The sequence below is a fragment of the Tinamus guttatus genome, unplaced genomic scaffold (assembly GCF_059628265.1).
Source record: "Tinamus guttatus ecotype Peru unplaced genomic scaffold, ASM5962826v1 Tinamus_guttatus_pri_ptg000043l, whole genome shotgun sequence".
NCBI lineage: Eukaryota > Metazoa > Chordata > Aves > Tinamiformes > Tinamidae > Tinamus > Tinamus guttatus.
The window spans coordinates 1,060,728-1,083,236 of NW_028288577.1; the positions used below are offsets into that span (position 1 = coordinate 1,060,728).

General features: G+C 37.3%; 1 protein-coding gene across 4 annotated transcripts in view; it reads right to left on the reverse strand.

Annotated features, from left to right (window-relative positions):
- Window positions 1-239: 239 nt before the first annotated feature.
- The window catches only part of USP32 (ubiquitin specific peptidase 32), a 58,145-nt gene continuing 35,875 nt past the window's right edge, over window positions 240-22,509 (reverse strand). For 2 of the 4 annotated variants that reach the window (XM_088535975.1, XM_088535968.1), the window contains 24 exons: window positions 21,726-21,787; window positions 21,497-21,599; window positions 20,802-20,847; window positions 19,876-20,051; window positions 19,078-19,218; window positions 16,616-16,775; window positions 14,546-14,700; window positions 13,695-13,776; window positions 12,902-12,976; window positions 12,119-12,257; window positions 11,738-11,843; window positions 10,846-11,019; window positions 10,252-10,426; window positions 9,580-9,731; window positions 8,757-8,868; window positions 7,992-8,206; window positions 7,067-7,251; window positions 5,623-5,709; window positions 4,847-4,967; window positions 4,025-4,216; window positions 3,149-3,443; window positions 2,287-2,720; window positions 1,655-1,747; window positions 240-1,120 (listed from right to left, as the gene is read on the reverse strand). In XM_088535975.1, coding sequence (XP_088392101.1) covers window positions 947-1,120; window positions 1,655-1,747; window positions 2,287-2,720; window positions 3,149-3,443; window positions 4,025-4,216; window positions 4,847-4,967; window positions 5,623-5,709; window positions 7,067-7,251; window positions 7,992-8,206; window positions 8,757-8,868; window positions 9,580-9,731; window positions 10,252-10,426; window positions 10,846-11,019; window positions 11,738-11,843; window positions 12,119-12,257; window positions 12,902-12,976; window positions 13,695-13,776; window positions 14,546-14,700; window positions 16,616-16,775; window positions 19,078-19,218; window positions 19,876-20,051; window positions 20,802-20,847; window positions 21,497-21,599; window positions 21,726-21,787 — 3,654 coding nt within the window. In that variant the 3' untranslated portion in view covers window positions 240-946. Of the gene's footprint in view, window positions 1,121-1,654; window positions 1,748-2,286; window positions 2,721-3,148; window positions 3,444-4,024; window positions 4,217-4,846; window positions 4,968-5,622; window positions 5,710-7,066; window positions 7,252-7,991; window positions 8,207-8,756; window positions 8,869-9,579; window positions 9,732-10,251; window positions 10,427-10,845; window positions 11,020-11,737; window positions 11,844-12,118; window positions 12,258-12,901; window positions 12,977-13,694; window positions 13,777-14,545; window positions 14,701-16,615; window positions 16,776-19,077; window positions 19,219-19,875; window positions 20,052-20,654; window positions 20,848-21,496; window positions 21,600-21,725; window positions 21,788-22,509 lie in introns of all 4 variants that reach the window. The other 2 variants (XM_088535961.1, XM_088535953.1) reach the window with 2 other exon arrangements.

Consider the following 22,509-nt stretch of genomic DNA (forward strand, 5'->3'; position numbering starts at 1 on the left):
CAGCCATTCACTTCAGAGCCCTTACAACAACAAAAACAATGTTTTTGAATTTAATTATGTGAATTTTTAAAAGTGCAAATTTAAAAGCAACACCAGTCACGAAACGTAAGCTCAAGCATCTTTCCTTCCAAAAGCTGGGCACCCTCTGTGCAATGTGCACATTTTAAGACACCATGCGTAGAACCACAGCTACTCTCTTCAACCTGAAGTTTCTATCTTGAGTGAGATAAAACTCCCCGGGCTGAAAAGCTATTCCTGAAATATGTTGATTTGCACAGCCACCGCGTGGAGAAAACAATTATAATAAAACCATTCAAGTGTAGAAATTAATCTCCTCTCAAATTATGATTTGGTTGTGCTCCCAACACACAGAGAAAAAAGCAATTGACACACATTAGTGATGGCAAAACTGGAAACACTTCCACCTCTTCATGTTCAGTCTTGAAATTTGTGCACTTTTCATACTCTTGCTTTCCTTGTTTTGCCAATAAAATGCAATAAAACTGCAGGAAAAAGGAGGTAGCAATATCATGTTGTCCAAAGACAACACTACAACTTTTTTTCCCCATTATCTTAAATCTAGAGGACAACCTTAGGATTTTGTTAGATGAATCGGTAAACTCTACGCTACTTTGTTTAGCTCTTATTTGGACTATTTAATTTAGCTCTTATTTGGTCCTAGTCGGCTTTCTCAAACCATTTCATTTAAAGGCCAATGGCAGTTTCAGCCTGATGTCCAACATCAGAAATGTTTCGAGCATGTAGTGAGATAACAGAACAAAACAACGCTATCTTTATATTAACTGCTATTTAATTAGGGTTTTCTTTTTGTGCTTTCGTATCCCAGGTACAATAACTACACTTAGCTTCGCTCTCGCAGTGCCGCTGTCGCCCAGCGTTCGTTTCGGCGCGTGATCCCTCGAGCCCTCTCCAGACAGGCACCCGCTCACTGCAGGACACAGTACTTCTTATAATCGGACTCGAAATCTTCATCCATGCTGCTCGTGTCTGCCATCTTCTTGCCGTCTATCTTTGGCAGAAATTGTGCATAGTCTACCCCCTGCTGCTCGTAGAAAAGAATGTAGGCAGAGTCGGTGTCGATCTCGTCGGGATGCAATTCCTGCAAAACAGGAGCCACTCCTGAAACGGGCAGCGGGACGAGCGCCACCGACCCGCAACGCGGGCACCGAAACAGCCCCCAAAGAGCCCCCCAAAGAGCCCTTCTTCCAGGGCAGCCTTTGGCGAGAGGAATCACGTTTTCTCAGTCTCCCTTGTTACAGTTACCAGGCCCCACTATTTGCTTGAGGAGCGTAACAAAATTACAGTGACAAACGCAATTAGAAATACTGAAACTTCATTATTCAATAATTGAATACAAAACAGCCAGCATAATGAAAAAATGTTCTTGAACTTGCATTTTTAGAGCTTTTCTACCTTTGTGCAAAATCAGCATCTTTCCTTACCCATGTTAGCAGCTGATGAACATGTACTAACATGAAAAAAAACATGTGCAATTTCAGGTCACAATTCTAATATTCATCTGATATTTTGAGATAAATGTTTTTTGAGCATCATTCTTTAAAACTATGGATATTTTTTGATTCTAGGCACCCAAGGAAAACACAACCATTTATTACAAAAATAAAACATTTACCTTACAGCTGCTGTCATTGTAGCAGTACCACTTGTTGTTTGGGTTTTTGGCATAAGTAACATAATGACCCCCTCCCATAATTCCTGAATGGCACTGAAGAAAAAGAAAAAATTGGGGATCAAACATCAGACAGAATTCACAGAGAATAATGTAAACAAATCCACATTCTTCCTAAGAGTGACAGTGGCTCCCGACAACCTACACTTGCCAAAGATGCCCAAATGTTACAGACATTCTTAAAACCAACCACATGGGTTGGTTAACCACCAGTTAGGACAAAACCATTGCGTGCGCGCTGGCCCCAGCAGCTCAACTGAGCCACTCCGAGGCCAGTCCTCCCTCGCATCTCTTTAAGCCTTTATCATTTTCCTTTACTGCCAGATTCTGTTTTTTTTGTTTTGTTTTTGTTTTCCTCTTTCCCATCTCAAAAAACCTAAAAATAATTCAAATGTTTGTGCACAGAAAGGTCCTGCTTGATAACAGCAAGAGAGAACAGACAACCTGAAAGCGCCTTTCAATTTTGACCGACTGTGTTGTGCTTCACAGCCTTTTTAATCTCTGCTTTTTGTAATGAAAACAGTAACATTTAGTCAAAATGATGCCACTCTAAAGCATTTAAAATGTTAGCTTACCGAAATTGCATATAGATTGTAAATAGGGTTAACACAAACTTCTTCTCTTTGGTCATCTGCAGTGTCGTCCTCGCTGTGGTTATCAATTTGACCGTTGATACTTCCATTACTGTATGTGTTCTGCTCACAGATGTACCCGTTGGCTAAAGTCACCTCTGTGTCCTGAGCAGTGTAGAGTTCACTCTGGCTACCACCCAAAATCTGCCCTCGAGTAAGAGCATCTCCTTGCTCAGGGGTGTATTTCTGTTCCTGGTCAGTGCCATTCTCTTTACTTGCATCCAGATTTTCTTTGCTATTTGACAGTTTGTTTTTCCCTAGCTGTGGTAGCCGCAGGCGCCCTTTACCTCTTCCCAAAGTCCTTGGGCTACTATTGGGGCTACTGTTTTTACTTGAAGGACAGCTGGTTCCACTTTTCCTTCCCAAAGATGGAGATGCTAGAACAGAAGACAAATATGAACTGGAAAGATAAGTAAATACATAGTCTAGATTTTTTAATTAAAGATTTCTTTTAATAACCAAATACTAAAAATCCACTGTTCCACTGGAACTTAAAAATAACATATAAAAATAGAACTGTCTGTGTGTGCCCACACGCACACTTACAACCTGAAATTTAACTTTTCTTATGCAGAACCACGTTCCTCATTCTTAATCTGGTCCATTTATGTGAACAGACAATGCCAGTACCAATAATATCACTGAGTAACTACATTTCTTGGTGGTAATGCTTCATTAAACCTCCCATGGCAAACAGCGGGGGAAATTTAATGCTTTAGCCAACACAGTTCTAACGAAGAATATTTTCTTTCCCCCAAATACCAGCACTTGCTCAAATGTGCTATTTTCCCTAATTAGTACTTACCTTTGATATTATTCAAGACATTAGTAGTGTTAAGGGAAGAGGGACTCCTGTTCAGCACGTCCCCTTCGCTTGCTGTGTAAGAGATCTGCAGATCTCCTTTTCTAGACTCCCCTTGGAGAGGCCGTGCATCAGGCAGGTCGTCAGCGTGGGCAGCTGGCTGTTTCCTTTGAAAATGACTCGGATCCCTTTGTACCAAAAAGGCACTTGGGTCAAAATTTTCTCGAGGAAACTTAACAATTTTCTGAGATTTTATCCAGCGGCCGTTTACAAATTGAAATCTTTTCAGATGGATGATCTAAGGAGAAACACATTAGAAAGAGTCAAAGGAGAACTATTACACCACAATGATGTAATTTCACTGTTAAAAGGCATTTTGGTTCTGGAAATATATATGTTGTATCATACATTAATAAGTATTAACACTATCTGAGCATTTGGATTTTGGGTATAAGTTGATAAAATATGGAAATTAATTTTTTCAGGGGAAGCTGGCTTCATTTCAGACACCAGTGCTATGTAGCACCTACCACACTGAAAGGCGACACACACAGATCTTATATAACTAGACCAAAGATTAAGACTGTTACCAAGGCACTCTATTGAAGTGTGAATTCTGTGTTAGAGAAGACCAAAGTGAATGTAAAATACAGTAAATGGCTGCAACAGCGCCGGAAAATGTGCACAAGGATTTAGGGTTTGCTTTATCTGCCTGCATTACAGAAATGCATGATGCAAACAGTGTTGGTCAAGACACTGAACAGAAGTAAATATAAGCCTTATTTAGTAAGAAAAAAGAGACCATACCTAGCAATTCAAAATCTGTGACTAATGTACTTTGTTTCACACTTTGTAGAGGAAAAGTGCACAAGATCATACCAAAATAGGGGGAAGCCTCCAAAGATCCAGTTTTTTGGTGGCCAAACAATGCGTCTTGCATTTGGAGCAGTAGTACATCTCGTCCTCGCCCAGCTCCTCCTCGCTGGTGAAGGCTCTCAGGCAGCTGTCCAGATTGATGGGCTCTGCCTGAGCTCGGCGGCTCTGCTCCACGCTTTCATGTTCTTCTACAATCTAAAAAGGTGAGATTAAACTGACTGGAAACACATACAAACTGCTCAAAGAACGGCTGTATATAAAGTAACATAGAAGAAATACATCACACAGTTATTTAGGATTAAAGATGCAAAATATTTTATTTCAACTATGAAAATGCAGATATACAGATAATGTGTTGTCCTTGGTTTAGTTTATGGACTGAACTCAAATTGCAGTAGTTCTTCCAGATTAACTCAGTGGGCACTTACCTTTATTTCTGTTCTGTAGACTCAGTGAAGTGACTATATTTACTTACACATAACTACTTGTAGCAGTGGTGTCCTTTGAAAGGGTAACATATTAACATGTTCTACTATATTGTAGAGAGCAACTGCAAAATTGCAAAAGCAATTCAGAACAGCCAGAATATGCACACCTGTGGTTTCTTTAAAGATTCACTTTCATGTTATAGACATGTAGGAGGTCTAAAATTATGATACAGATTTATCCAGAATATTTTCTTCAATGACTACTGCCTTTACTTTAATAATAAACAAGAACTGAAGAAAAGACAGTATCTTCCAAACTTGTTCTTGGTAAAATGGGATGTGTTTCACAGCTTTTAACATTCAAACAAGCCCTGCAGGCTTAAGGCTGTAATTTTACCCGCTCCTGTGATGTCTGGTAGCGTAGGTGGAGTGCGGTTGGATCCCAGTCTACAGCAATATAGGCATTCCCAACACAAGCTCTATCTTCCGTGCACTCGATTTTACAACCACGACAAAATCTAAAAGAAAAAGTTAGGTGTGATAAACTGTGCAACCACTCAGACCTACATTAATTCACAGCCCAGACCTACATTAATTCACAGCCCAGCTCCTCGTTTCGTTTCAGGACACGGCTCTGTGCTATCTAGCTGTAGCAGACACCCTCTTGGAACGAGCGTGTGGTCTCAGAACCTTCCAGCAACAGCCTGGGATTTTCATTAGCATGTCCCTTGTTTAGAAAAACTTCCAAGGCTGTTCCCAGGGCAAACACCTATGGTCCATTTTAGTTTTCACTTTTCAAATAGCACAGGAACTGCTAATGGTAAATGATTTACACACAGACTAGTCTGCTGTCTAACCCCCTCAGAGATCATCTAAATACATACAAACACATCCCTGTACGCTTACACACTGGAACAGGGAAGACTGGAAGGCGTTAAGAGGTTTTGGATCATCTGATCCCTAATTTAATGCTGTCTGTCAACAGAGTTTTCAGCTCTTCAAGTCATAAAAGCAACTCTGCAGCGCAGGGCTGCCATGGGGGGTGCTAGTTAAATTAGATTCTAGACTCTCATTGTTATTACCACTGAACTCTGAAATGTATCAAAACCCCTTATCATAAATTACATTTCTGCTGAAGTGACTCCTGTGCTTAAAATAAAAAGGACAATTTACCTGTACCATGGACACCAAGCACAGGAGTTTCCATCCTTCTGGACTACCCTCAGGGTGAAGGGATACTGATATCCCATGCTATCATCACTGAAACAGAAGAGAGTACAGCATGAAGCACAGGCACTGATCCAGACTTCCATTTCCTTTTGACCACACTTCACCACCTCTGCTGTTTACCAAGACACTACCCTTCTCAAAATAAATAAATAAAAAAATAAAACAAGATCTGCCTTTATGTTATCTAAATCCAAACATGTACATCATAGCATTTTTTAAGACTACTCAGCAGGATAGTCTTTAAACTATTAAACTACCTTTAAAAAATGCAACAATCAGATTCATACTACTATCAATACTTCTTCACTATTTATGAATATAATAATACAACTAGAGAGAAAGGAAAACTCAAGTATATTTTTAAAGATCTTTTGGAGATAACAGATCTCACGTAAGCATCAATAGCAGCATCAATAGTTTTCCTGACATATGCTGGGGGATGTACAAATCAATTAACACAAATCAATTAAGCAATAGTCAGACTTTCACAGTGCCGTAGCAGTACATCCAGCTAGAAACTGGCCACTGAAATTGCTTTATATAGTGAAACAAATTAAGACATTAAATCACTATATTAAAGATACAAGAGTTATTTAGTAGAGATAACAGCAAGAAAATAGAGAAGAGCTTGTGATAAAACTCCTAAGTGGTACAATAAGAAAAATGTGTTAAAGGGCAGCTCTCATACATACACACTGACACGTCCCCAGATAAAGGTGACTCTTTCAGTCTATTTAATTAAATCATTAAGAAACTGTCATTTAAGCCCACACTGTATTAACTTGGATTGGGTCTGACAATGACAGAAATGTAACAGAACAAGAACATCTGAAGTGTTTCCAATGGGGGTTTACATACTGTTCAGTACTAAGCCCTAGAAAATACAACTGTGAGCAGCTATGGAGACAGAAGCAGTCAGATTCAGCATCAAAATCACCAGCTGCAAAGCAGAATTCCATGGGAGAAATGCACCTCCCTGCACCCCAAAGTGTGAACATTTTAAACAGTTTTATAAGAGAATTAAATATACGGAAGACACTTCCTAAAGTGCAGTCTCATTTAAAAGCTATCTGAAAACATGCTATTTTCACAAAGCTACTATACTCCCTCTCATTGTCATTATTAAATCACAGGACTTTTAAATGACTTCCTACAAAAATAACCCCCTAGATGGGATATGAAGGCAGAAAACATCTGCAATAAAAGCAGACATAATTGTTCCTAAAATTGTTGACATTTAAGTCCTAATTATATATTAAAAAACAGACACTCATTCCATGGAGGTAGTTTCAGGACATAAAATGGATAAAGATGAATGATGATTTGTGAAGTCTTCTAAAGGAACCCAAGCAAGGGTGGTGGCAGCCCGAGGCTGGCAGGCACTCACCAGTCCTGGGCATGGTTGCTGGCTTCCTGCGGAGGCAGCGGGCTGGCGAGCCGGGAGACCTGGATCCACACCGCGTCGTACAGGTCTTTTTTCCGTGTGTGAACGGTGCAAGGGACGATCAGCGGCATCCCGAAGAGGCTGGGCCGATTCTTCTGAGACGAAAGGAAGTAGAGCTCCGTCCGCATCTGCGCATGGGCAGCGACAGGGACTCGGGTGTAAGTAGGCATTTACTCGCATATAGGTAGGCATTAACTCGCATATAGGTAGGCATTAACTCGCATATAGGTAGGCATTAACTCCCATTATCATGCCTACCACAATGCTGACCTTGTTACACACTTCAGTCTCTAGCAATTAAACAAATCTTAATTCAACTAGAAGTATTCAATTCCAGTATTTTTTTTTCCAATACTAAAAAGCCTGAATTTTGATCACTGACTTCAAACTGGCTGAAAATATAATTGTATTTTACGATATTGGGGCATTAGACCACATCAGCACTCAACATAGATGTGTGTTTCAACTGTGTACATGTTTTATTTCAAATGATGCATATATTTTTACTCTGACTACCACGTGGTAACTTTACAATGTAGAGAGATGCTAATACCTGTCCCAAAATGACTTCTACACTAGGGAAGTTCAAGAATGTACTATGTGCCTTCACCCTCTTAGAAATAATAATGCTGTTCCATAAAAACAGAAAAGAAGCAAATTTCACATTGCTTCTCTCTGTTTTTTTTCTGCTCAGATACTCCTGGAACATTTTATCAGGGAGTCGGTGAACACCGAAGGTCGCCTAAGAGAAATGTGTATTCACATTTCCTCTTTTTAGAGCTACAGATTAATCATATGAACTGCAAAAAGAAAACAGTGCTGACTTTGAAAAAATACCCACAATTTATAGCAAACAAGATGTACTCACCATTTTTCTGTGAACTGCAATTATATACCCTGTACACGGACTGTCAGAAAGCAAGGGCACGTGACCATTGAGGGTCCAGTTGGCAAGGTTATTACGCTCCGTTCCACATGGCACTACAGTGTTTGGCATTCCATTTGGAATTAGGGTTGGCTTGGGAAGGTCCCCATTCATCATTATGTTGAGTGCTCCATTAGCTGATGGCCCAGTTGAGAGATCTGTAGATGGACAAATACTGTCAACAGTCAGGAGCAATCACAACTGATAACAACAAGCAAGACTCTGTTCTGCCCAATGTATTTCATGAAATGCCCTTTGTTCTCCTTCAGACTGATACCTAATCTTTTACTACATGCTCTGATTCTGCAAAGCTGTCACAAGAAACAACAGAGTTGTTTACAATGCATATATGAAACTACAAGCAATGAAACAAACACTGAATACCACGCTCGGGTTATTTTTCATTATGTCCTGCCTTATAGCCAGTTGGCATGTTTCTTGCTTCTTTATTATTTGCAAAATATTATCATTAAAATAGGTAAATAGTGCTCTTCTAACCCCTGTCCTGGGCATGATACTAAAAAGGATCACAGACCGTCAGTGCTATTGAGAAAGCTGTTTTGAAGCCATCTGGATCGGAGCTGAGACTAAACTATCCCTAATTCTCACTACTCCCAAACCATTAAAGAAGGTTTTCTCTTGAATTTCTCCAGTGTCTAAGTTCTGAGAATTTTAAATGAACATGAGAATAAGTATGCTTTCATTTACCTGTCTGCAAAGGACTTGAGGCTGACGTAGGGGATCCTGGAACCGGTATTTCAAATGCACACAAAAATCCACTCACTGACAACCGGACTTTCTGGTTGTCTTGAGGAAAGTTCTTCAGGGAAAAACGGAAAGTTTATACATAAGACATGTATTTAATTTATCTGTGACCCCAAACACATTTCTTTTCTCTACAGATAGTCTAATCTCTTCCCTCCCATTTACTTTCTTACATCTATACAGAAAAAAGAGCACCAAAAACCCCACATCACTTTGCAGATCTCTGCAGCAAGACCTGAGCGTGCTATTAAAGTGCTCTGAACAGTCTGAAAGTCCCCAATTTCTAACCATTGAGTTTAAACCCTGCTCAATGGCAGCAGAAAGAAGTATGTATATATGCATATAAATTACACACACACTCCACATAAAAAGTCAGTCATTTCTCATGCTTCCAGCCTCTTGACAGTGTTTAAAATCATCACAGCTCTCTAACTTGAGACGTAAAATGTTGAGAAGATATTATCATTTTTTCTAAACCCATCATTAGTAATCAATTCAATTAAAGTTTTACAAGCCTCTTTGTCAATTTTCTTTTTGGCAACAAGTGACTTACAAGTGGCCCAACTGCCTTCAATTTTAAAGCCGTTTAAAGCAAACCAAAGTGAGGTTTGAAAGTGACATAGAAGCTCGTACTTAGCTAAGCTGAATTTAATATCACTTCTGAAGGTAAAGTTCAGTGACAAAAAGAAAGGCTCAATATGCCGATGTACACAAATTATCAGAAATACCAAAACTGTGTTGGCAGCAATATTTTTTTTCTTTTTACCTTTATATTGGAGCTATGCACTTCTGCGAGTAGAATCTGCTCTGGTTTTAGCCCACAGAGTTCACTTAACTGTTTTTTCAGACCTGTATACTTCTCATCCATGTTCAATCTCAAACCATAGCGAACAGGAGTAGTACCATCTAATTTAATTACTTTAAAGGGGAAAAGAAATACTTTAATCAGCAAATCAGGTAAAACATAACATAACACCAAAAGCCTGTCTTCCATTTTTAAATCATTAATCAGACAATTTTCAAAATCTGCAAAGAGAAATGTTAAAAAAAAAAAAAAAACCCTAACTGATTTCATTTTTTTTCTCCATTCCTTTTGCCTTTACTCCCACAGCGTATGGCTTCTTCACAGTATAGTTCATAACCAGCAAAATAATTTTGTTTGCCTATTCTTCCCTCCCACTCTCTCTTTTTTTTTACCCTAGGAAAATCTAAGACAAACTAAAAATGGACCATCTACACTATTTTAGAAGATTTAAACTGTATTCAAAATAAAATTCTTATAGTCTAATCTATTATACTAGTTATATCATTTTAAGAAAAATTTGCTGCATTTCTAATAAGTGCTTACACAAAAAAATCTGTTTCGTGACAACTTCTATAAAATCTGTTGTGTATTTATAATTTCTGTTTCATAGCAGCAAATCTAAGCACTACTCACCTGTAATTTCTAGGTGCATGTAGCTATCCATTGGTAAAGGCAAGGATAAAAAATTAAAAGGGTCAAATCTAACACTTATATGTCCACAAGTTTTGCATTTTACTTGTGACTTAAGCTGCCCATGAAATAAATCTACGACAATGGATCTGTTTCTTCGCAGATGGTTTTCCCAGGCCTAAGATAAAGTGCAGAAAAATAAAATGAAGTTAGAAACTGAAGACTATTCTAGCTTATAATATATAGGTAATATACAGTTTCAACATTAATAAAGAAATGTTTGTTCTATTAAAATAATAGCCAAGGTATGAGATCATTTTAAAAGTTTCCAAAAAGACCAACAGGTATTCCAAAAAGTTTTTGTATTCCATATTCAGAAGAGTCATTCAAAATGACTGTGAAGTACCATCATTATACCTGTATATTATCCGCATAAATATACCTGTAATCAAATTCATTTTCAGTTCAAAGGTGAAAAAGATGCCCTAAATCACAGTTTCAAAAGAGCACAGCAATACTAATACTAAAGTGCCTCTCATCAACACCAAAATCTTAGTTTACCCTAAGAAATAAAGAAGAAAACACTTCAACCCATACCTCTGCTGCTACTTCCCAGTCTGGCCGACCATCACTATCTTTCAGTTCAACATATGGCTTGTCATGAACTCTGTTCAAATCCTCATGAAGGCCATCCAGAAGAAACGCCAGGAGCTCTTGAGAGTCTTGTTGTTGAAAACCATTAAATCTCGGAGCATACTTTGCTATTGTCCACTAAAACAAACAAACAAACAAACAAAAAAAAAAACAGAAAAAAAAACACTATTTAAATATTGTGATAAAGCTTGTAACAGTGATCAAAACTTTGTAGAAAAAACTGCACGCTGGCAACCTGCACGATAAATGCAATTCCCAGAGTTGAAGGCATCTTGCTTTGCTTTCCCAACAAAAGACCATTTACAGGCTACACATGATCTTCAGTCCCTAACAAGGGCTGCAAAAATCTACATCTTAAAAGCACAATCTCTCATTCTTGTAATTTCTCAGATAAGCTGAATGAGAATCACAAATAACAACCACCATGAATGATAAGTAACAACCTAAATACGTAGTCTTTGCTAGCAGCACTGCAATATAGTTAACATGACATGGTTGCCTCCAGCACATGCCTGTAGGTTGCTTAGTTCAAAAGATGCACAAGTTTAATATGAATCCTTTTTATAATTACCAAACTCCTAAAATAAGAACACTTATTAAAATAAGAACAGCAAGAACATTTTTATTAGTATTTCCATTTTTTTAAGACTATAAGAAAAACATTTTAAGAAAAATCCAACTTTTATACACATGATCAAAGCAAATACGATAATTAAGTAACACTGAGGAGGCTTTCCCAGAATTATTACAATACCTCTAAACCAGAAAATAGAAGAGTGCTTTAAAAAGCTTTTGGTATTCAAAGATAAATAAATGAAATATGTTACAAACCTACCCGCAGCTTTAATGGTGCTACATTCTTCTGAGTTCCACTCCACAATTCCTGAACCAAATCCCCATAGCATTTGGCCATGTGTCCTTTCATTCCTATTGGATTTGTCCTAGAATTCACAAAGTCATTCATATCATACTAAAAATCAAAGTTCACAAATGGGGAAAAATGAGGGTGCCCAAAGGCTTCTGGTTTGACTGTTTTGACTCTTGCAGAAACAGAAGCAGCTATATTGTGGAGGACCTAATCTGGTACCGGTTGCACAACTAAGGGCTGCTAATGCTAAACCTAATAGGATCTATCCATGCTTCGACTTTTGAAGGCTGAAACTAACTCCAAAGGTTAACACAGCTAAAATACTAATGGGCTCAGATAGAAGATTACCTGTTAAGTTCATAAAGATGTCTTCCTGAGATGAAATATCGTGTCAGAGGTTGGGTATTACTGACACACTGGATACTGGAGTTCATGAAACATGTGTTACCCAGATTGCTTAATCCAGTAGCACCCTTTTCAGTAGGAACTGAGAGAAAGAAAATATAATTATGACAACGGTGCAAATGTGAAAAATGAAGCCACAGTGGTATCTTAATACAGTTAACTATGACCTTTCAACTGCAACTTACTCAATTTGATCTGCTCCCAACTACAAGACAACAGTTTGCACAGAGGCAACAGAGGACAACTCTGGTCAAAATATCCCCTCCCTCAACTTTACGTAAGTCAGGAAAAATTGAAGTCAGCCAAATTTTCTCAGGTCTGATCTAACACGGCCATCTGTATAAGCTATATGACCAATTTTCAGGTAAAAGACTATAGTACTGCAAGTCCTGGTTTCATTTGGTTAAAAGCTCAGCTCTCTCTCACCTAAAGAGGAGGGAAAAAAAAAAAGAAATAGAAAAGAAAAAAAAAAAAGATCTGAAAAATAGCAAACACAAAGCTCTAATTTGTTGTTCCACTTGTTACTCTTCTACTGCTATACCTATGCAATCGTCACACATTTCCAGCATTTAAGTTAATAACACAAAAAGAACAAGCAAAGTAGTAACAGCATAAAGGACCTCTTTCAATGTTAAGAACATTTATATTAAAATGACTATTTCAACATAATATACCCTCTTAATTTTTCTTCTCATCATAATTCAATTGCTGTGCTGAAACCCTTACCTTTATGTCTGTCTATTTTACTGCTGTTTGCTATGAAAGACATCTCCTCTGGCCAGCTCATGTCTTTGTTTCGAACTAGAAAAAAACAAGGTATAAGGATAAGTTGGACCAGCCAATTCTAAATTGACTAAATATGAAGTGAAACAAATAGCAAAAAGGCTCATATCATTCAACACACCAGCTTGAGATATAAAATAAAAATACCACCAAGTGAGGCTTGTACAGAAACAGCATAAAACCCATTTTTGTGTATTTCCTCTAAATACTTATTTTCCCCATTTTTAAAGTGGGCATCACCTCTGCAACGTAAGTGCAATAGTAGATAGAATTAAATATGTAGAATTGTGCTTCCAATTTTAAGAGATTAGACAAAAGTCTGGTCAAACTAGATGAAAAGACAGCTGATCTGTGCACCCTTCTACCTTTGACAAAGGCCTATTTCATGTGTGATTAACTGCACTGCCTAACACGACAGTGCACAGGGAGAGAATGAGTGACAACGGGCATAAGCTGAAAGGAGAAAAGGAATATGTATGGAAAGACTTTTCCACAACACAGACTATCAGCCAAGCAGACAAGCTCAAAAGTGTCAATTCTTGGCAGATGCAAAATAAATCAGTTTCTAATAAAAGCTTAAAAAAGAATCTGTCTGGACTGAAACAAGCAAAGGATTTAATATTCATGCAAACTGTGCGTTTGCAGTACATATGCATTATTTGTTAAGCACACACATACTTGTATAAAACCGTACTTGTTTTTCATGCATAGACTACCCTGTAAGCCTCTTCCATACCTTCTATTACCAAATGCTGCTCATCCTGGATTTTAAGATACTCCAGTCTGTGATCTTCATCATCCAGCAAAGTAAGATAGTTCTGCAGGATAAAAGATATTGCACATAAATAATATTTCTAGATTTAAAATTTTCTGAGAGCAATTTAATCTCAAAGCAACAAAATGACTATTTTAATTTCTTTACATATAAAGCTACTGGTTTCCTATCTATGTCAGTTAAATACAGCAGTTAATTAAACTCTAGAAGCTTCTATGTCAACCCCTAAGTTTTATCTTAGGGATGTATGTTTATGAAAATATTTCTTTAGAATGAGAAAAATAGATTTAGAAGGTATACTAGATGAACCAGGAAATTTTGAGACAAAAGGGGTACAAAACATTCTTTTTGAAACTACAGCTCTGAACATGACAGTTTTATAATCAAAGGGTGTTTTACAAAGCACTTCACAATCTGGAGGAATATACTTGGCTTTTTTTTTACTGCAATTAGCTCTCCTGAGTCTTCCTAGACCTATTCAAGTGCCTCTCTAACATTTAATTAAATTTACTGCATTTGCAGTAGTTTAGCACAGCCTGCTCATCCAAGAGGTATAGGCAAAACCAAACTAAAAAATCCCTTAGTACACTTCCATACTATTGCATACTCAGACCCACTGGTGGTATCAGTGGCAAGACCGAAATCTTTATTTACACATTTAGCCAGAACTTTTCAACCTGGGTTGTTAAATTACATAAGAAACTCCAGCTTCATTATTTTTGCAGTATGTGTGTTTTGTAAAAGAACACGGATTTACAATATTAAAAAGGGATAAAAAGCAAAACCAATGAAAAAATCCCACTCGACATTACCTCGCTGTTGTATAACCAGAGGCGCATATCTTCCTCTTTTATACGTAGTCGCTGAGAGAGATATTCATGTATCTCTTTAATAGTTTGCATTCGACTAAAGCAGCCAGTATAAGCCAACACTCTTTTTAAAGGAGCATTAGGTGAGGGTACATTCCCTGGATTCACAACCATAAGGAAAAAAAGTAGACATCATAATGTGCATACATATATGCAAAGTGAAACAAAGAACTGTTCACCAATAACCCCTTAAGCCTACTGAGCTAAGCGCTTTTTGGGTAAAAGTATACAGTTCTGCTCCTTTTATTTAGGGACAAAATTGCGAGTTAGACTGAAACTTAGTTGTTACTAACCCTTCTGGATATCTCACATCAGCACAACAACTTGCTATCTCCTATCCTAGTTAGGACAAAGCAGATACATTTATATATTATTTTATTAAGAGATAAAATAAATGTAAATAGCAATATAAAATTGATCTATTAAGATTCTCGTGTGAAGTAAGTTACTTGCAGAACATATTAACAGAACTGCCCGATTAACAAATTTGTGTTTTTTTGTCTTGGATGAGAACAGCTTCATATCTTGTACTTCTCTGAGCTTCTTCAGTTTAGGCTCAGGAATTTCCCACCTCCCATAGACAACACTATTACATTTATGAAAAAGCTTCTGTTACACAGAGAAGTCTGACTGGGCAATTTCATTCATCTAAGTAACCACAGAAGTATCATTCTACTTTTGTCATCAAAAACTTAAAATAAATTAAATGGTATCATTTGAAAAGACACAATATTAAATGTATTCTGAGAGAAGAGTAAAACTTTTCTTTAATCATCTTAAAAGTAAGCAAAGCATCAGTTTTGCTTCAGGATACCAGGCAAATCACTACTTTTTTTAAAGACCATCAAAGATTAAGGATCAGAGGATTAGTTGTAAGATTACAGCAAGAAAGCACATTTGAAAAAAACTCAAAAAGATTAATAATTGATTGGACAAATGAATTAGTGCAGAGCAAAATAATTCCAAATCAAGATCAAATCTGGTGTGTCGGAAGATGTTCTTTATTTGAATTTGGCCATTTTAGGGTGTCCAAACAAAGCAGTTTCCATTGATTGTACTTGGCAAAGTGGGAAAAATGAATTTGGGGAACAGGCAGTTTCTGTAGCGGAATTTGATCAAGCAGGCAGCCACTATCTGCACATTAGGTATGAGATTCTATCAAAGCAATGAAAAAAATCAAGCATCTGCATGAGATTTTAAACACACACTAATACTAATAAGCACCTAGAATTTAATTTGCAGTAGTTAAGTGAGCCTATTTCTGGATATAGGCCACCATGGGCATCTAATCTGTATGTATGGAAAACACACAGGCGTATGAAAATCTGTAGAGCCACTGTACAATCCAAGTATGCAATTGTGCACACAAACTGAGCAGTGAAAACAAGTCCCTGCAACACCTTTTCCAACTGAATGGGTGAAAAGCTACAAGCTGAAGATTATTCTATAACCCATGACTTGCACAATATTTGCTGAGTAGAAACTCAGTAATTATGGCACATTTTAGTGGGATGTTTATATTTTCCAAGTCTGCAGTGTTTATTTTTGCAAACTGCATCAAGTAATAGTCTTCATATTCCACCAGTTCAATCTCTTTCTAAAAAGCTTTGAATAATTTGGCGCATATACATAGATACGTATATAAATATATATACACACAGCCCCCAATATACAGATGCATGTATGTTACACAATAACTACTAATAGGAATGATAAGATTTGCTCTTTTCAGCTGATTCTTTCGTGTGTGCACATTTCTCACTTTCAACTAACCAAACTATTTGCAGTAACCATGCACCTTAACTGGTTTCACCAATACCACTCCTTCATAGCTCCTCCTTCCAAAAGGAGATAGGAAAAAAACCTTTAATTTTTTTTTTTTTAATGAAAGCTGATTGCACCTTACAGTTGATTAGCCGGGGTACAAGCACAGTGGCAGCAAGCTTCTACAGTTGTGGATCTCGCTTTCTGAGAAACTGTGCGCTTGCTATTCTTGCTGCATTCTTAAGTTACCTCTAGGCAAATGTTGAGGAAACATTCTCAGGCTCATCATACCCATATTCACCCAGATGTTCGACTGCTGTGTTCGGGTGGCAGGCTGCTGCCTCAGAAAGAGCAGATAGCGAGGAAATAACTCGAGTTCAGGCACATTCGTTTTGCTGTTTTTGATCACCTAGTAAAGACATTCAAAACGCATTTTAGAGACTGCTGTTCCAAATGTGTAGGAAATCCTCACAGGAACAGGATGTAATGATTAAAGCAGAGGTCTAGAGAGGGAAAAAAGTTATGTTTTACTATGAAACAAGAAATCCTCTGAACTTCTTATGGGGTCTTAGGCAAATATCCTCAGGAATCGCATGACTTTACTGTTTCTGAAGTACTTTTGAAGCTTATTAGTTTCAGATTGTCAAAAGCAAACACTTAATTTAGTGAAAGCATAGCTTCCTGTGCAATACTGGTGAAAGAATATATTTATAATTCCCTGAAATATCCATGAACTTACAATGAACCTCATTAATTCTACTCAGTGTATTCTTCAACAGAAAGGTTCACAAATGTTAAAATAAACCCTCACATTCCAAAGATTTTTTTCCTGATCTTTTATGATTACAGAATCCAATTCAAACCTTGATAAAGTTTACGATTATAAAGATATATGAAAATCTGCTTTTGTCCCATTTTGATATACTGAAAGAAAAATCTGAAATTGCTCCCAAGACATAACTACAGCTACTCTAGTCTCCACTGCTACGTAGATTTGTCTATCCAAATATGATCAGTTGGAGAGGTATATAAGTGGCAGGAGGACTATTTTTCTGAATATGTCAACCAGAAGAAAACACCTTAAATTGTGAGAAGCCATGTACTGCACTATTGCAATTAAAGTGTATAGTATCAGATTTTAGTTACAAGAACAACAAGAGAGCACTGCCCTTTTCTGGAAAGGAGTAACAAATATTTCACCCTACTGCAGGGTGAGAGACAGGAATTCTAACTGCTGCCTATACGTACAGTCACAAATAACTGAACCATCTTCATCATCAAGAATTCAAGCATTCACATAATTAAATATGAGAATATTCTTTAACTATGGACCAAAATGTCGAATTTAATATACATTTTCTACATCTTTAGAGACAGGAACAAACCCCCCAAATCATATTCTCTTGTTCACACATCATTTTATTCTTGAAGCCTCTTGGCAAGAGCGATTCTGAATAGAAGCCCCCTTTCTAATAAGGCCATGGTGAAAATCTCAAGCATATTAGTTTGTGTTATGTTTAAAGTGATGTGGCCTTTTCTGGATCATGAAAGGTGTTCGTTTCCATGGAGAATGTGTGGGAGGAGGATAACAGAAGCCAGTGATTTTTCACTGTAAAATAATTGCCAGTATCACGACTAACAGACCAAATGGTTCAAAAACCTATAGCTAATTCTTTCTCGTTTGTAACACTGAATACTATAAAAACATCAAAAAAAGACAGCAGCTTAAAATCTGTTTGGAATCAAAACATTTTAAGAAACGAGGTCTGCCTTACATAAACATTTTCATCTAAGAGGATCCAAAATGCTTTGCAATTTACTAAAAATCTCTTCTCTGTATGCAGGCCTGGACGGCTAAGATTGCAGCTGACCACAAGGTGAATTGTGTTGAAGATGTGAAGCTGACAAGAAAGCGAGCAGATTTGGGCAAGTGACTTTTTAATACCATTATGACCAGAGAATCCTAACGGTATTGAAAAGTGTTTTGTTTATCTAAAGGGATACAGGAATCTCCAGACATGTCTGGCAAGAACAACAGGTTTCTTAAGTAACACTCGAAGCCTGGACTTTGCCTGGCCGGGACTCAGAAATTTTGGTCAACTTAGTCCAAGCACCACAAATCAAAGAAATTCTACAAGAACCACCCAGGCTCTTCCGCTGAAGGTATCTTTTGTTTGAGCAATCCCTCTCAGAAGAGAAATTCCTTGTGTCTTCAGTCATGTTACTTCAGTTTCAGGGCTGCTAGTTCAGCCAGGATTTATCTGGCACAGTCACATACTGCTCAGAGGTGCAGGCTAATTTTGTCTTTGGAGATGTAGGAAATCTGAGTGCAACACCAGGAAAAGGCCCTGCCTGAAAGTTTCTTCAACAGTGTGAGGCACATGAGAGAGAATATATAGAACGGATGAGCACTTGAAGAAGAGGTCGTGGCCAAATAATGAGCTCACTTGGGCAAGGGGGAGGAGGAGGAGAAAGGAAGAGTTTTAGGTACTCATCCACACCCCGTGCTGATATCTAGTCAGCACCTTAAGTAATACAAAAAAGGCCAGGGAATTTTCAAATACTTGGTCACAAAATCCTGTTTTCAATTTATTCAAGTTTCTTTTCCACACAAGTTATCTTTTTTACAAGAACATTGCTCAGACACAATAGTTTGTATACATTATTTCAGCAGTTATGTAAAGTAAACAGTGTCTATATTAACAACTTACCGGCCTAGGCAAGGACAGGTTTGCTCCATACCAATGATAAAGAGCTCTCCAAACTGGTTCTGGTACCATTACGTAGTCCTTTCCTTCAATTAACTGTGGAGACCGCTTTAATCTTCCACCCTCCATTGTTAATGATGCAGCCTTTAAACAGAAAGGGATTTTGTTAAATCTCAAATGTAGAAAATTGTATACAGCTGCCACAATTTTATTTTATGAATACAAAACACATTTAAAATACTTCTAAGTGGCAATTAGAAACTGCTTTACATAGTGAAAGATGCTATTTAAATGTAATAATAATTAATGCTTGAGTTTTACTATTTACTATTTTTCTGAAAGCTTGTCAAATACAAAATTCCTATTATGTTCCTCTGCTTCACCTACTCTAACAATTTTGGATACAGCACAGAAACATCCTACTCATTTTGATTGCATTGGTCTGTGTTTCATATTTCGTTTTGTTTTTCTTTTTTCCACAGGGATACTGGAGAAACTATCAGTTTGGTGTTACTGTGTGGCCAGGTCTCTGGGTTTTGTGCAATAGCAGTATGCTATCATATTTAGACTGAAAACATACTACAAAAGTTAATTATAAAAGTATTTCTGTAAGTAATATTAAAGTCGCATTTCCGCAGAAGTAATTTCCCTTTTGAGAGAACACACTGAATGTTTCTCTTCTTAACAAAGACTGAAGAATAGTCCCATTAGTAGAACAAATTTTTCTTAAGAGTGCTACTTGTGCTAAAAGAATGATTAAAATGTGCTTTTTCCATATTAACATGAGCCAGTTGCATTTACCTTCACTGGTTCCTGTGTTACCAGCGGCTGATTATCAATAGCTCCTGGTTTCTGAGGATTAAGTGGTAACAAACTATTCCCATTGTTTCCAAGCAAACACTGGTTATTATTGTCCGAAGTATTATGCTGCCTAGCAAAACATGTATCAGTGCCTGGTGTGCCAGGGTTAAGAGTATCTGGAACAAAATAAGAGAAAAAAAAATCCCTATTTTACTTTGAATTCATAAAACATAAGCTATTAGTTAAAAAGAAAAAAAAAAAGGGGAGGCTAAAACAGTTTAAGATCATTGAAGACGTTTCTAAACCTTAAAGCATCAGGAAAACATGCAACTATTCCACATTACAGAGTAACACATAGCTTTGCACTCACAAAAAAAAATGTAGAAGTGGATATGAGACCTATATATGAAAGCAGATGCTACCACGAATACTGCCTTGAACACAGCATAACTAGGCTTGTATATGCAAATATATGTTTAACATGCACTTGTCTGGATCTTTAAATATCACCAAATAAAATCTTTGAATTTTATACTCAAAACCAAAATCTAAAACTTGCTTTCTCTCTGTCCTGGCAATAAATCATAGCAGAAAAGGTGAACTAGTTTATTCAAATGAGACTGTTCTGGTTTATCCACCACAGCCTAGCTAACCAAAATCCGTATGTAGGCCACTTCTGCAAGTTAAACTTCATTAGTCTGGAGGAATCCATGCAGTACTTAGTTTTCTCAAATCTGTTCTATGTTAAACCTCCAAGGAAATAAGATTTTTGTGCTTACTGCTGCTAGTAGTCTCTGATGCTTCTGATGCAGTAGAAATATTATCTGAAAACTTTTCTTCTGTGGCACTGCAGTTATTAAGACCTCCCATTCTGTCTTCTCCCTGTTCTGAAGTACTGGCTGCAGCAACTATGAGTGAATTCTTACCTCCACTCAAGACAGATGAAGGTTCTATCACAACAGGGTTTGCATCCTAAAATTGACAGATGAGCAAATAAATTACAAATCAAAACACATTTAACATCAGCCAAATCAATCACCAGAATTCACAGCTATGCTGCCACTTTCACATATTATGCACTTTGTAGAAAAATGTATTTTCTACATCTACTTACTAGGAATCTACAGAAACAAACAAGTGAAGATTCTTAAACCAGTGGAATAAACTCTTACGCATAATTGTGAAATACCAAATTTTTTGCTCTAAATGTCTAAAAAGGCAATTATTTTAACAGATACAATCACAGACTTAAAACATTTTAGGAATCATCCTTGTTGAATTTCACGTTGTTAAATGAGAATAGCATGTGCAATAACAAAAAACATTCTTCCCTCAAACCCGTAACACTTTAGCTTTCCCTAACTTTGTTTTCACCTGGCAGAGAAAGATGTAAGATCAGAAGAGGTTGATAAAAGGAAACCAATGAGAAGGCGACAGCTTAATGAAATAATAGTGAAAAGCTCTCTGTGTGACAATGATTCAGCAAAACAACTACTTTTCACTAAGAGACAGAAGATGCTTAATTTCAAGCATTACTAGTTAAGCAGTCATTTATTCTCCACTCTTTTTTCTCCAAAAACAAATAAATCACTTATTCAGTATACATTACCATTATACTTACATATTTGACATATTCCTTCCACTGATGCCACCACGGCATTGCAATAAGAAACCAGTTGTGCCCTGGCTGAAGGCCGTATCTGCTTTCCCTTTCTAACCAGCCTCTACACAGAAAGAGTGAACACCATGATTTAGGTTTTAGTTGCAAATTTTGTAATTTATGTTCTTCTTTTGAAAAATAATGGGAGGTGCTTTTGAAACCTATACAAAATTCAGAGCAAAACACACACCTAATAATTTGTCCTTCCTCTTCTGGAGTGGCAGGTCGTAGCCCCAAAACTATATGACATACCTGTAAAAAGAAAGGCCATTCTTATTGCACAAATATTGCCGCTATGCAAACAAGCATTAGGCAGACCAGAAAAAGAACACCTTTAATGATACTTTTCAGAAAGTTCTTTTTAACTATGCAGCAAGAGTATTAAAATGAAGAAATCACTAAAAGAGAAGTATTTTTAAGCTACCTGGTTCACGACTTGCTCCGACTGTTTAGACAAAAATACCAAGAATGTCAAATAGCCCAAGACAAATCACAGTGAACAAAAATGGATTTTTATTACTTCATGGCTTAAGGAAAGCACACAGTATGAAAGACCACAATATCTGAAACAGATCTGATGTGCAAAAACATAAAGGCAACTGCCCACACTTGGGGGAGAAGAAAGGCAGAATGGGGAGACTGGAACTACTGGAAGAGTGCAAGGTAAGTGTTAAAACAAAGAATGAGGGGAAGGGGAGAAACGGGGAAGCCGGGAACACTGAAGAGAAGTGGCCCTATAAAGGCCTGAAAAGAGGAACAGCATGTGGAGAGACTGAAGGAGAAGTTTAAATGAGACCAACCAACCAGTCACCAGGGAAACTGCTCTCAAACCTCAGAAAGCTTTTGAAAGTCAAAAGGTCCTTTGCTTGACTTTTTTATTTTTATTCAATGCAGAAGAAAAAGGCAGTGTCTTCTAGACAGATGCCCGAACTGGCTGGGCCTGTGTTCTGAGCACAGGAGTCCCACAGGAGCCT